Raw genomic sequence first — 12,720 nt, 5'->3', positions numbered from 1 at the left:
AGAAAGCCAGAAATGAAGATGGTGCTAATTGCTCTGTTCTGGGGTCTGAGACAAGACACGTTAGCCTGCCTGGGACTGTTGTCATGTCTGGCGGTTTGTTTTTCCCATTTCTAGCTCAGCGACCCTTCCCTCTATGATGAAGTGCATTGAAGAGAACAATGGTGTGGACAAGAGGATCAGCAGGTTTATTCTCCCCATCGGGGCCACCGTGAACATGGACGGAGCAGCCATCTTCCAGTGTGTGGCCGCGGTGTTCATTGCACAACTCAACAACGTAGAGCTCAACGCAGGACAGATTTTCACCATTCTGTAAGTTCCTCATTCTTTCCCTGGCTCAAAATTGAAGGCTTTTCTTGTGATTTCCTTTGAAAAACCAATCTCACCACAACTTGGTGTCTCGCTCATAAAATGAGGACAGTGGGGATTCGTTACTTGAAGAGTGTGTGTTGACTCTCAAGGGCGTAGCCAGCAGAGCCTATGGCGGGGTGGTTTTTAGTTTCCAGCCACATTGCAGCTGCATGGTCTGCATTTCTCTGTGTCCACTCCATGCTCTATGTTAATGGCTGGCCCTGCTCTGCCATCCCTTAGAGTGACTGCCACAGCATCCAGTGTTGGAGCAGCAGGCGTGCCAGCTGGAGGGGTCCTCACCATTGCCATTATCTTGGAGGCCATTGGGCTGCCTACTCACGACCTGCCTCTGATCCTGGCTGTGGACTGGATTGTGTAAGTAACAAGTCCTGAGAACACCAAAAAGAGTCTGCACTGAGTTCCCTAGGAGCTTAACACTGCTGGGCCTGGGCCATGCAGAGAAACTTCAGACACACTCCAGCCTTGTGAAGGAGGCTACAGTGGAGCTAAAAGGGCAAAATTTAGAGCTAGGAAAAATTAAACAATATGAAAGTCACATGCCCCCAAACATCCAGGAATGACCATAAGATGTCATTACCAAGAACTTGCTTATAGCATCCAGTAAAGTAGGGGTCCACAGCTGAGGCCCTCAGAGCAGGCCCAAGGGACACAAGGGTCTGTGGAGTTGCTGACTGCATAGGAGTAATAAGTCGATGGAGCAGTAATCCTTTGGGAATGATTGTCCCTGGCCTGGAAAATTCCAAGGAGTGATTTCTGTGAGGGGAGAGAGGATGAACCATGCCGATGTGAGTGACTTGGGCTTGGGCTCAGCAGAGGAGGAAGTAGGGAAGAAGGTGTGATCCAGACCACATCTCTGGGGCTGCTGTGAAGACACAAAACAGTTTCTGTGCATGGATTCCTTGAGTCACATGATACCTTTTGCAGGCATGAATAATATCTATTTTATATGGAAGGCTGGCTGAGGTACTAAAGTTGAGACAGTAGAGCCTGTGGGTAAGAAAATGAGCCCTGGAGCCCAGATGCCTGGATTGAAATCCCAGATTTGCCATCTAGTAGTTGTGTAATGTGCACTGTGTGTGCTTTGGTCTGCTCATCTGTAAAATGGGAATGATCATAGCACGCACACCAGGGTTGTGGGGAAGACTGAGCAAGTTAGCACGGGAACAGCACACAGAATAATGAGCATGTGGTAAAACATTCAATTCATGTCAGCAAAGAAAGACACTCCAGACCAGGTTAGTCACAGGCAGGGCCTGGCACTGGGCTCGTGGACTGGCCTGCTGCAGGTGGGAATGGTGGTTTTTCCAACTTGAAGGGGCTTTTCAGAGCAATGAGGGTAAAATCTGCAAAAGAGACCTGTATTGCGCAGACACCTCATCAGAGGGAACTCTGTCCCTGAGCTGGCCAGCTGGACAGGACCAGAGCTGACAGAGGCCCCCTCTCCTTCCTCACCCAGCCACCTCCTGTGCATGGAGAAGAGGCATCAAAGAGGTGCTTGGCCAGGAACAGGGAAACAGGGCACCAAGCCGGCTGCCCAGTGGAGACCTGAAGTCACACAGGCCTGCCAGCCACCCCATCCCCTCTGATTCTGCAGACAGCAGGACCGCACTCTGCAGGGAGTCAGCTCCCCAGTGCCCTCAGGGAAGACCACATTTTTCCCTCTCTTCAAAATGTGCACAATATTTCCTCTGAGCTCCAGGGACAGGGGAATGGTATTGGCTAATCTATAACACAACAAGCTAGCTTCTGGAAAGGATAGTGATATTTTCTTTGAGATGGTATTTATATTTGCCGATGGCAATGAAACACATATGAAGATTAACATCCGCAGTAAAGTAGCATTGAAATGAGAAACAGAAGGGAAACTCCCACAGTGTATTATTCAGTGGAAGAAAAGCTAGACACAAAACCGTATCCACACTATTATCCCAATATGTTTGTTTATTTGTTTACTCATTAGAGTCAGGATCTTACTCTGTGGTCCAGGCTGGAGTGCAATGGCATCATCATAGCTCACTGAAGCTTTGAACTCCTGGACTCAAGCAATCCCCCAACCTCAGCCTCCTGAGTAGCTAGGATTACAGGCACACACTACCATGCCCAGCTAATTTGTTTATTTTTTGTAGAGATAGGATCTCACTATGTTGCCCAGGCTGGTCTCAAACTCCTGGCCTTAAACAGTCCTCCCACCTCAGCCTCCCAAATTGCTGGGATTACAGGCATGAGCCACTGTGCCTGGCTTATGTGTGATTTTTAATTATGGTGTCTAATACATATAAAATATGTGTATAGAAAAGTGACTGGAAGGAAATAGATTAAAATGTACATACAGATTCACTCAGTTGTGGACTAGGGGTGAGTGGCTTGTTTGCTTCTTTATGCTCTTTTTTATTCTTTCTATAAAAATAAAAAGTGTTTAAAGAAAATCAATTTAGAATAAGGTAAAGCCTGTGCCTTAGAAGCATGCTCTCCAGGAAGCAACAGGGCCCCTCACAATCATGACTTTCCCTCGGCATCCAGGCTGCCTGTGACAGGACCCGATTGCCCAGCAGTAGATGTAATAGCTGCCTCTTCTTTTCCCACCAGGGACCGGACCACCACGGTGGTGAATGTGGAAGGGGACGCCCTGGGTGCGGGCATTCTCCACCACCTGAATCAGAAGGCAACAAAGAAAGGCGAGCAGGAACTTGCTGAGGTGAAAGTGGAAGCCATCCCCAACTGCAAGTCTGAGGAGGAGACATCGCCCCTGGTGACACACCAGAACCCCGCCGGCCCCGTGGCCAGTGTCCCAGAACTGGAATCCAAGGAGTCGGTTCTGTGATGGGGCTGGGCTTTGGGCTTGCCTGCCAGCAGTGATGTCCCACCCTGTTCACCCAGCCGCCAGTCATGGACATAGGGCACTGCCCTTGCCAACTTTTACCCTCCCAAGCAATGCTTTGGCCCAGTCGCTGGCCTGAGGCTTACCTCTCGGCACTGGCATCAGGCTCCCCAGCTGGAACTGGTTACCAAGGACAAGGACGTTCTGACATTCGGCTTGATCCATGTCCAGGTGCAACTGTGTGTACACCAGGGATCTGTTTGGAAACAACCCCTTGGGCTGCCAGGCTTAAGAAATCATGGACTCACAGGGTCCTGTGTGGTTACACCTTGGAAAAAATGCAGATGTATTTCACTCTCCCCAGTCAGCTCTGCATCAGGTGTTTTCTGAGCAAACCAAGGGGGTTTATAGTCATCTGTCGCATTGCCTTGAGTTGCAGTAATTGAAAAAATGCTCAAATTCTTAGCCATGGCTGGACTTTGCTGAGCTGGGACTCAGGTGTTTAAAGAGTTTGTGCTATAGCTAGGTGTGGATAGCTTCTGATCCCTGGGTTCTGGGAGACTGCAGGTGCCATACATTGTCAAGTTAGAAATACTCCAGGTGGGTGTTAGCACTGTGGGGGTCTCTGGTCCACAGCCTTAGGTAAACAACTTAGATTCTGAGGTCAAAGAAAAAAGGAGAGGGAATGCAGCCCTGTGGGGGCGAAGCGGGGCAGAGGGTTCTCTAATCTAATCAGGACAGGACAGGTTTCACACACAGTTGTCCCAGTTCTCATCCCAGCCCTGGGGCACTTTTCTGCTTCCTTCCAGAGGCCTGGGCCTCTGACAACACTTTAGCTTTTTCTCCATTCACGCTGATTTGGCAACAGCCCAGAGAGGGGCCTCCTTCCCTGGAGAGGTGTGATGTAGTCATCACATTCAGGACCCTTGTTGATTTATCATCTATTATTTGAATTCAACTGGACACTCTGTAAAATGCTGCACTGCAGCAAAAACAAAACCACCACCACCCCAGAGAAAACCATGTACTAATTGGAGTGGGGTACTCCCATTCACAGGTTCCCAGGTCCCCTGGCTTTGGCTGATTTCAAAATATAGATCTCTTTCTTGCCAGTACATCCAAGTTTAAAATTATCAGCGAAATGGTCCATGTTTTTCCAATTACCTGCTGACACGGTTCTAAGCTAAGTGAGGGGGAAGATCTGAGAGCGTGCTGTTTGTGGCTGTTGATGCATATTCGTGATGTAACAGGTCCTGGGGCCTCACTTTACCCCATTTGTAAAATGGGGCTAATGTCACCTGCCTCTTACCTACCTCAGAGGGATTTGGTGAGGCAAACTGTTAATCTTTGAAAACGACCATTTCACTTCTTGGATATCAAGTGCTAACCCAGTATGCTCTTTTTCTATGTAAGGGACAGCTTTCTCCACAGAGTCCTTCTGCTGGTGAGGACAGTGTTTCTGAGCAGGGCTTTGTTGTCTATGTGCATTAGGACTTTTATCATGCCCTTGTTCTGTGTGTAGTTACTTGACAGCATCAAACGCAGCCTCTTCCTAATGTCCTTCAAGTTTTCATGACTAGCAACCCCACCTTCCACCATGGTTCTGGGCACCTGATTTTGCTGTGACTCCCAGACCCAGGCAGTTTCTGCCACCCTATAACAGGCCATTAAAGCTCCCCAGTGTTCAGCCTCCTTCATTCCCTTGTTTTCCCTGTTGCTATGTGTCACCTGGGCCCTACAGACAGGGGCACACGCTTATGGATGTGTGTACCATTGAGATGAGAATGGGTAGATGGAACGGAGACCATCAAGCCACACCCCCTTCTTAAAATTGGGGACATGAGCCTGAGCAGAAAGGGTGAAGAAGAGCCGTGGGACACAGAGTTGACCCAGCCAGGGGGAAAGCCCAGCTCTCTTTAAACCAGCTAAGCCATTCCAGTCTCCTGTGAAGCCAGAAGGGACCAGGAACCGTGCAGAGGAAACTGGAAACTTTTCCCCGCTGGGTAGAGCATGTTGCTGATACTCTTCTGTTTTCAAGGGAAACAATCACATTGTTTGATTCCAAATGGCAAATGAACACTCACTATTTTTCAGGCTTCAGTAAATATTTTTTTCTTCCTTCATATACATATACACAACACACACACACACACACACATATGTATATCTATACACACATGTGTGTTGTGTGTGTGTGTGTTGTGTATGTGTGTGTGTGTGTGTGTATAGTTTTAGCTCCAAGCCAAGCAAGTTTGTGTTTGGATAGAGGTGAACTTAACTATTAACTACAAGTTGTATGTCTGTGGTATCTCCATTTTCCCATTTCTAAAGATGAATTTCACAAAGCCATAAAGCGTGAAATTAGAGCTGGACTTAAGACTCATTGGCCGACCATCCTGTGTCCTGGCCTGGCCCTGCAGTAAGAAGTGTGTCTCGGTCTGGAGAAGGGTGTTTCCAAGAGTGTGCCGGCGGCCCTTCCCCTTGGAGGCGAGAAGAGAGAATGTGTTGTGTATCTTCCTGGTTTTCAGTCCACAGAGTCAGTAGACCAGGGGTTACCTGACTGGGGAAAATCTCATTATCTCCTTGTCTGAAAACGTTTCCCCTGCTGTTCTCTTTCTAACATGTTGTGGTAAATCTGTTCAGATACTGTTCATCTGACTGTTTTGTACGTGTGATAATTGCCTTAAAACATAGCACAGTCCTCAGAAATGAATACAGTGTTTCCACTGGAATCTGCAGTTCCTTTATTCCCTTCTCATGTGTTGAAGCGGCACTTGCTGATGGAGGAGCTGTTGCTCTTCTAGCAGATGGGCTTTGGGTGACTAAAGGGATTTGTTTTCCTTGCTCCTTTCATCAGGCATGAGCCCCTAAGGCAGGGCAGGCATGCTCAGGGGGCAGTGCTACTGCCGGAGCTGCTGTCACTGATCCTTTTGTGGCCACCAGCTTGCAACCGGGAAGTGTCAAGCTGCTCAGGGGCTTCCCACTCCACACCAGCAGGGCTCTTGTAAAAAGTGTGTGGTTCTGCCACATACCTCCATAAAGTTATATCTTGTCAGAACAACTAGGTCAACAGGCCCTAACTGAGCATCTACTGTAAGGAAGCATCAAGTAGGAACAACGGGAAGAAAGCCCCACACCCTAGAATTCTGGGAAAGTCCCTGAAAGTGAGCAGTTGCCCATGCCTCTACTATGGCACCACCACACCTCGACCATGCTTTTATATAATCTTGTTTTCAATGACACCACATTCCAGCAACATTAGGGAATCTAGACACCTCTTATAATAGGATTATCCTGCAAACAGAGTGGAAGCCTCTGAAGAAACAGATCCCCTCTCTGACCTGAACATTTCCAGCTCTTCATATAATACAGGAACCGGTTTTCATTTCTGAGCAATCCCCAAAGGATGAGGAGAGAGTTCACACCGATCAGGGGCCTGATGGGGCCTGCTAGGAGTAACGATTTGGATTCTTACCCTGGAGTGTGGTTGCCTTGATTCTCTGTTGTGGAGAGTGTTTGGAGGTTGGGATTAGTACTTGATGAGTCAGTTTTCTGATGTAACCAAACCAAGAGGAGCAAATCTACACTCTCAAACCATCTCTTCCCTGGGGATCAGAAGGAGCGCTGATCTGATGAGCCACTTGAGCCTGCTCACAGGAACTGTAAATCGTGTCTGGATAGCACAGACGGTGTAGCAGGGAGGACCATGGGCTGTCTGGGTTCCACTCCCAGCTCTGCTGCTTGCTTGCTGCACGACCCTGGGCATGATAACCTCTCCATGGCTTAGTCTCATATTTAAAATTGGGAGACCGAGTGCAGTGGCTCACACCGTCATCCCAGCACTTTGGGAGGCCAAGGCAGGAGGATTGCTTGAGGCCAAGAGTTTGAGACCAGCCTGGGCAGCAAAACAAGACCCTGTCACTATAAAAAAATTTAAAAATTAGCTGTGCATAAAAAATTAGCTGCACACCTGTAGTCCCAACTACTCCAGAGGTTGGGGTAGGAGGATCACTTGAACCTGGGAGGTCAAAGCTGCACAGAGCCATGATCATGCCATTGCAGTCTAGACTGGGTGACAGAGTGAGAGTCTGTTTCAAAAAATATTTTTTTTAAAAAAGAAGTTTTTTAAAAAAAAGAAAAGCCTTGGATGGGCGCAGTGGCTCACACCTATAATCCCAGCACTTTGGGAGGCCGGGGTGGGCAGATCACTTGAGGTCAAAAGTTCAAGACCAGCCCGGCCAACATGGTGAAACCCCATCTCTACTAAAAATACAAAAATTTAGGCAGGTGGGGTGGCATGTGCCTGTAATCCCAACTACTTGGGAGGCTGAGGCAGGAGAATCACTGGAACCCGGAAGGCAGAGGTCTCAAAAAAAAAAAAAAAAAAAAAGCCTTTTACCCAAACATGTATAACTGATGAAGTTCAACATTGTAAGTTAAAGTGTGGTCTGAATCTAGGCAACTGATTCTGTTTACATTGGTGGGGCTGCCTCAGCATGCAGTTCCGCAGGGCACCATTCATGTATTCTGTGTGAATGGAGCTTGCAGGAGTTGTGCGGTACATAGCCTTCATGGCTATAACATGGCAGCCCTGAACTGTGGGGTGAGTTGCAGTTAAAAGCTTTGACTCTCAACTCAAACGTAAAGCATGTTGAATCTGTCTTCCCTATAAATTGTTTCCCTTTTAATAGTTATGGGCCAATCAGTTTCAAAGCAATAGGGTTGCAGTCTAGAGGAACTTCCTTAATCAGCTTCACTAGACATGATTTTTCCATTTGTGGTGTTCCTCTAACAAAGCATCTGTGTTTGTGGCTATGCACTCTGTGGTATCAATGAACCTTTTCTCTCTCTAGTCCTCAGAGCACCCTGGGCTGGCTAGCTGGATTGCTCACAGGCCTTCCTCACCTCCAAGCCCCTCTAAGAGAACCAATCTCATGACAAAAGCATGGCCCTGAGATCTTGTGAGTGGTAGCCCACTCCATTCAGTCCTTCCAGAAACACAGTACAACAATGGTCAGGCCTGAAAGAGCCCCGATGCCAAAGAGCACAGTGTTATAAACCCAACAAACTGATCTACAGGGGAGAAGTCAGTTTTGTAGTTTCCTTCAGGTGCAGGGAGAGCAGCCTGCAGAAGTGCTGGGAATGCTCCATTTCTTAATCTGGATGGGTGTTTGCTTTGTGATAATTCATTAAGCTATACACTTATGTGGTTTGTTTGCTTTTGGGGGATGGAGTCTCGCTCTCTCACCCAGGCTGGAGTACAGAGGTGCCATCTCGGTTCACTGCAACCTCCGCCTCCTGGGCTCAAGTAATTCTCCCGCCTCAGCCTCCTGAGGAGCTGGGATTACAGGCTTGCTCCACCACACTCGGCTAATTTTTGTATTTTTTTAGTATAGATGGGGTTTCACCATGTTGGCCAGGGCTGGTCTTGAACTCCTAACCTCAAGTGATCTGCCCACCTTGGCCTCTCAAAGTGCTGGGATTACAAGCCATTTATGTTTAATAAGTGTACGCTTTTACTTTTCACAAAGTGAGAAGAAAAAACCAGGGGTGTAGGAGCAGGGTGGTAATTAGGGCCCAATGGAAGACTCTCTGTAGCGGTTACCAGTCACTTTGGATGACGATGTCTTTTCTTGGCTGTCCCGTAAGCCATCAGAAATTCTCTCAGCTAATTGCATCTGGGTCATCTAGAGCAACGGTCAGCAAACTATGGCTCACAGGCCAAAGCCAGCCTACTGCCTGTTTCTGTATGGCCCGTGGGTAGTGCTCCAGCACATTAGTAGCATGAGCCACAGAGGACAAGCTTGGGTGTTTCCCTCCACCCGTCAGGGCTGACTTGCCCATGAGGCACAGGACTCGCAGGGCCTGAGGCCCACAATGCTTTTAAGGGCCCACAAAATTTTCTTTATTATTATTATTTTTTTGAAACAAGGTGTCGTTCTGTCGCCCAGGCTGGAGTACGGTAGCGTAATCACAGCTCACTGCAGCCTCCACCTTCTGGGCTTAAGCGATTGTCCCACCTCAGCCTCCCAAAGTGCTGGGATTACAGGCATGAGCCGCTGCTCCAGCCCTACAAAAATATTTTCATTTACTTTTAAATCAGAAAAATGTCCCCAGGACATTGGGATGACGTGAACAGGTGGCTTGACACTCATAGCAGGGACGCATGGATGATTTTCCTATGATCAGTTTTTGGTCTGCAACGAAATGAGGTACTGAAATTCTGGCAAGTCTTTGCCGAGCCCTAGGATGACTTGGGCTTGTAGGGCTCCCCAGGGGAGCAGCCCCTGTTAGCAGAACCTCCCCCCACCCCCCACACCCCTACACACAGAGAAAGCGGGCATAGCAGGGCCTCTTCCTCAATAAAGTGCTAGCTGAGGAGTCACTTGTCCAGGAATCCCTGATCTCACCCATTTCCACTTCACTAAAGCACACTGAAAAGCATTAGACTGATACATACAAGATACCTGATGTATACATATCCATGGAGATTTAAGAAAGAAAGCAACCATCAACTGCTAAAATACTTCCCTGGAAGCTCAGCTCTTCCATCAAAACCCAAATCCAATCTGTACCTAAGAGTGAGAGTCAAGGACAAGAGCACACCCATTTTTAGTAAATCCATGGCCTGCTGGGAACATGAGTCATTGCCCCTGGGTACCCAGCACCACTTTATAAATATAGAAGATAGTATGAAGTGACAAATGGATGAAGAAGTTTAAAAATCTTTAGAGAATTGAATCATTGTTATCATTCCTTATTTCTAATGTTTTACTGTAGCGTTTTCCTTCAGATGAAATTCCCTGTGTTCCCCAGTAGGCTGCATGATGGGAGCAGGACCACGAGAGAGCGAGCCAGCCACGCTCTGGCGCTGACTCGGTAGTAGCCGTGTGTCCTTTGGCTGGCCACTTCCCCTTCCTGGCCTCGTTTTCCTCATCTGTGAACTGCGGGGTTGGACTAGATGGTCCCTGAGTTCTAAGTCTCTTCTGCTCCACTGCTGATAGAATGTGAAGGAAAATTGGAAAGGAAGACTTTCCAAGAGGGACAGCAGAACAGGAATAAGAGTCCACAGTGGCACTTTTCTTGCCTGTGGTTCCCAATCTGGATGCATATATTACACTACTCTGGGAACCCTGAAAAATCCCATGCCCAGGCCATACCCGAAAGCAAATAATCAAAATTTCTGGGGGTGGGAACCAAGCACCAGTATTTTCAAAGCTGCCCAGGGGTTTCAGCCAAGGCTGAGAACTGCCGGGTCAGCAGCACTGTGGGCAGCCTAGGAATTCTGCATTTAACAAGCTCCTGGCAAATACTTGGGCATGTGAGTGTTTGAGAATCACAGACCTAGTACCCTCAGCATCTGTGGTCACCCTGGTTCATGGTCTTTTCTGGAAATCTCCATTCTAGGTAATTTCCCAAAAGCCTCTAACTACAGTGGCCATGGATGACCTCATTTGAGGGGAAATCTGCTCTTGTTTACACTCTGTTGGCCAAGGAGATGATCTTTCCCCAGACAAAACTGAAATGCAGGCCAGGCATAGTGGCTCACGCCTGTAATCCCAGCACTTTGGGAGGCTGAGGCAGGTGGATCACCTGAGGTCAGGAACTCAAGGCCAGCCTGACCAACATGGTGAAACCCCATCTCTACAAAAATTAGCCAGGTGTGGTGACGCACACTGTAGTCCCAGCTACTCAGGAGGCTGAGACAGGAGAATTGCTTGAACCCAGGAGGCGGAGGTTGCAGTGAGCTGAGATCACACCATTGCACTCCAGCCTGGGCAATAGAGCGAGACTCTGTAAGTGCCTCTATTGGTGTCTTGCAATACAATGTCTCAAAAACAAAAAACAAACAAAAAAACTGCAATGCAATTCATACTCTGGTTGTTGTAACATGGACAATTACAGAATCATCATTTCCATTTTTCATCTTGCTGACTACCTATGGTTCCATTAAGAATCAAGAATCCTTTTTTTTTTTTTTTTTTTTTTTTTGAGATGGAGTCTCACTCTGTTGCCCAGGCTGGAGTGGAATGGCTTGATCTCAGCTCACTGCAACCTCTGGCTCCTAGGTTCAAGCAATTCTTTTGCCTCAGCCTCCTGAGTAGCTGTAACAACAGGCGTGCGCCACCACACCCAGCTAATTTTTCTATTTTTAGTAGAGAAGAGGTTTCACCATATTGGCCAGGCTGGTTTCTAACTCCGGACCTCGTGATATGCCTGCCTTGGACTCCCAAAGTGCTGGGATTACAGGTGTGAGCCACCAAGCCTGGCCAAGAATCAAGAATTCTTTAAGAAGAGACAGTCTTTGAATGGGAAGCTGGCCTCCAGCCACAAATGCTACTTACTACAAAAACCCACGAGGTTACTTATTTGAAAGCCTCAGACAATGCCTGTGGAAAGAGGAAGAAAAGCCACATTCACAAGGATAAATAGGGCAGAGTAGAAACCCTATCCACTGGTTCTCAATGTTGAAAGCTCATTAGATTCATCCACACTAAAAAAAAAAAAAAACCACCAGCACTCCACCCACAAAGATTCTGATTAAACTGGTTTGGGTTTGTGCCTGAATACTGGGATTTTCTTTTCTTTTTAAATTTTTATAAAGGGGAAAGTGGTCTGGTATGGTGCCTCACTCCTGTAACCCCAGCACTTTGGGAGGCCAAGGCAGTAGAATCACTTGAGCCCATGTGTTCGAGACTAGCCTGGGTAACATAGTGAGACTCTGTCTCTACAAAAAATTTTAAAGATTAGCCAGGTGTGGTAGCACGTGCCTGTGGTCTCAGCTACTCGGGAGGCTGAGGTGGGATGATCATTTGAACCCAGGAGGTTAAGGCTGCAGTGATCCATGTTCATGCTGCTGCACTTCAGCCTAGGAAACAGAGTGAGACCTTGTCTTAAAAAAAAAAAAGCCAATACACCACTAGGGTCAGTAAGCTAGGTGGAATCCTGGGGTCCTCCAAACTTCCCTGGCCTTCTCCCCACTTTCCTCTTTATTTTTGTTTTGTTTTTTTGCCATATATTGGCATTTTTAAAAAGAGCCCAGGCCGTGTGCAGTGGCTCACGCCTGTAATCCCAGCACTTTGAGAGGCTGAGGCAGGCAGATCACCTGAGATCAGGAGTTCAAGACCAGCCTGGCCAACATGGTGAAGCCCCATCTCTACTAAAGATAAAAAAAAAAATAGCCAGGCATGGTGGCACTCGCCTGTAATCCCAGCTACTCAGGAGGCTGAGGCAGGAGAATCGCTTGAACCCTGGGGGCGGAGGTTGCAGTGAGCCGAGATTGCGCCACTGCACTCCAGCCTGGGCAAGAGACTCCGTCTCTAAATAAATAAATAAATAAATATTTTTTAAAAGAGCCCAGGCGATTCTATAGTAACACACAAACAAGGCTGCAAACCCTGGACTGGCCGCTTCACGTCCCTTTCTTAGCACAGGTGCCTTCTCTTCCTAGTTAGTGCTATTTACATGAAGCATCTCCAAGTGACTTTCAACTTCCGTATATTCAAACGTCCTGCCATCTGCTCTTTTGCATA

General features: G+C 47.7%; 1 protein-coding gene across 1 annotated transcript in view; it reads left to right on the top strand.

Moving 5' to 3' along the window:
* The window catches only part of SLC1A4 (solute carrier family 1 member 4), a 34,936-nt gene extending 29,017 nt beyond the window's left edge, over positions 1-5,919 (top strand). Inside the window, exons 6-8 of the mRNA XM_054475962.2 lie at positions 115-309; positions 589-723; positions 2,956-5,919. Of these exons, the coding sequence (XP_054331937.1) occupies positions 115-309; positions 589-723; positions 2,956-3,190 (565 nt within the window). The 3' untranslated portion in view covers positions 3,191-5,919. The remainder of the gene's footprint in view (positions 1-114; positions 310-588; positions 724-2,955) is intronic.
* The last annotated feature ends 6,801 nt before the right edge of the window (positions 5,920-12,720 follow it).

The sequence above is a fragment of the Pongo pygmaeus genome, chromosome 12, assembly GCF_028885625.2.
Source record: "Pongo pygmaeus isolate AG05252 chromosome 12, NHGRI_mPonPyg2-v2.0_pri, whole genome shotgun sequence".
NCBI classification, from domain to species: Eukaryota; Metazoa; Chordata; class Mammalia; order Primates; family Hominidae; genus Pongo; species Pongo pygmaeus.
This window is presented reverse-complemented; position numbering and strand designations above follow the sequence as displayed.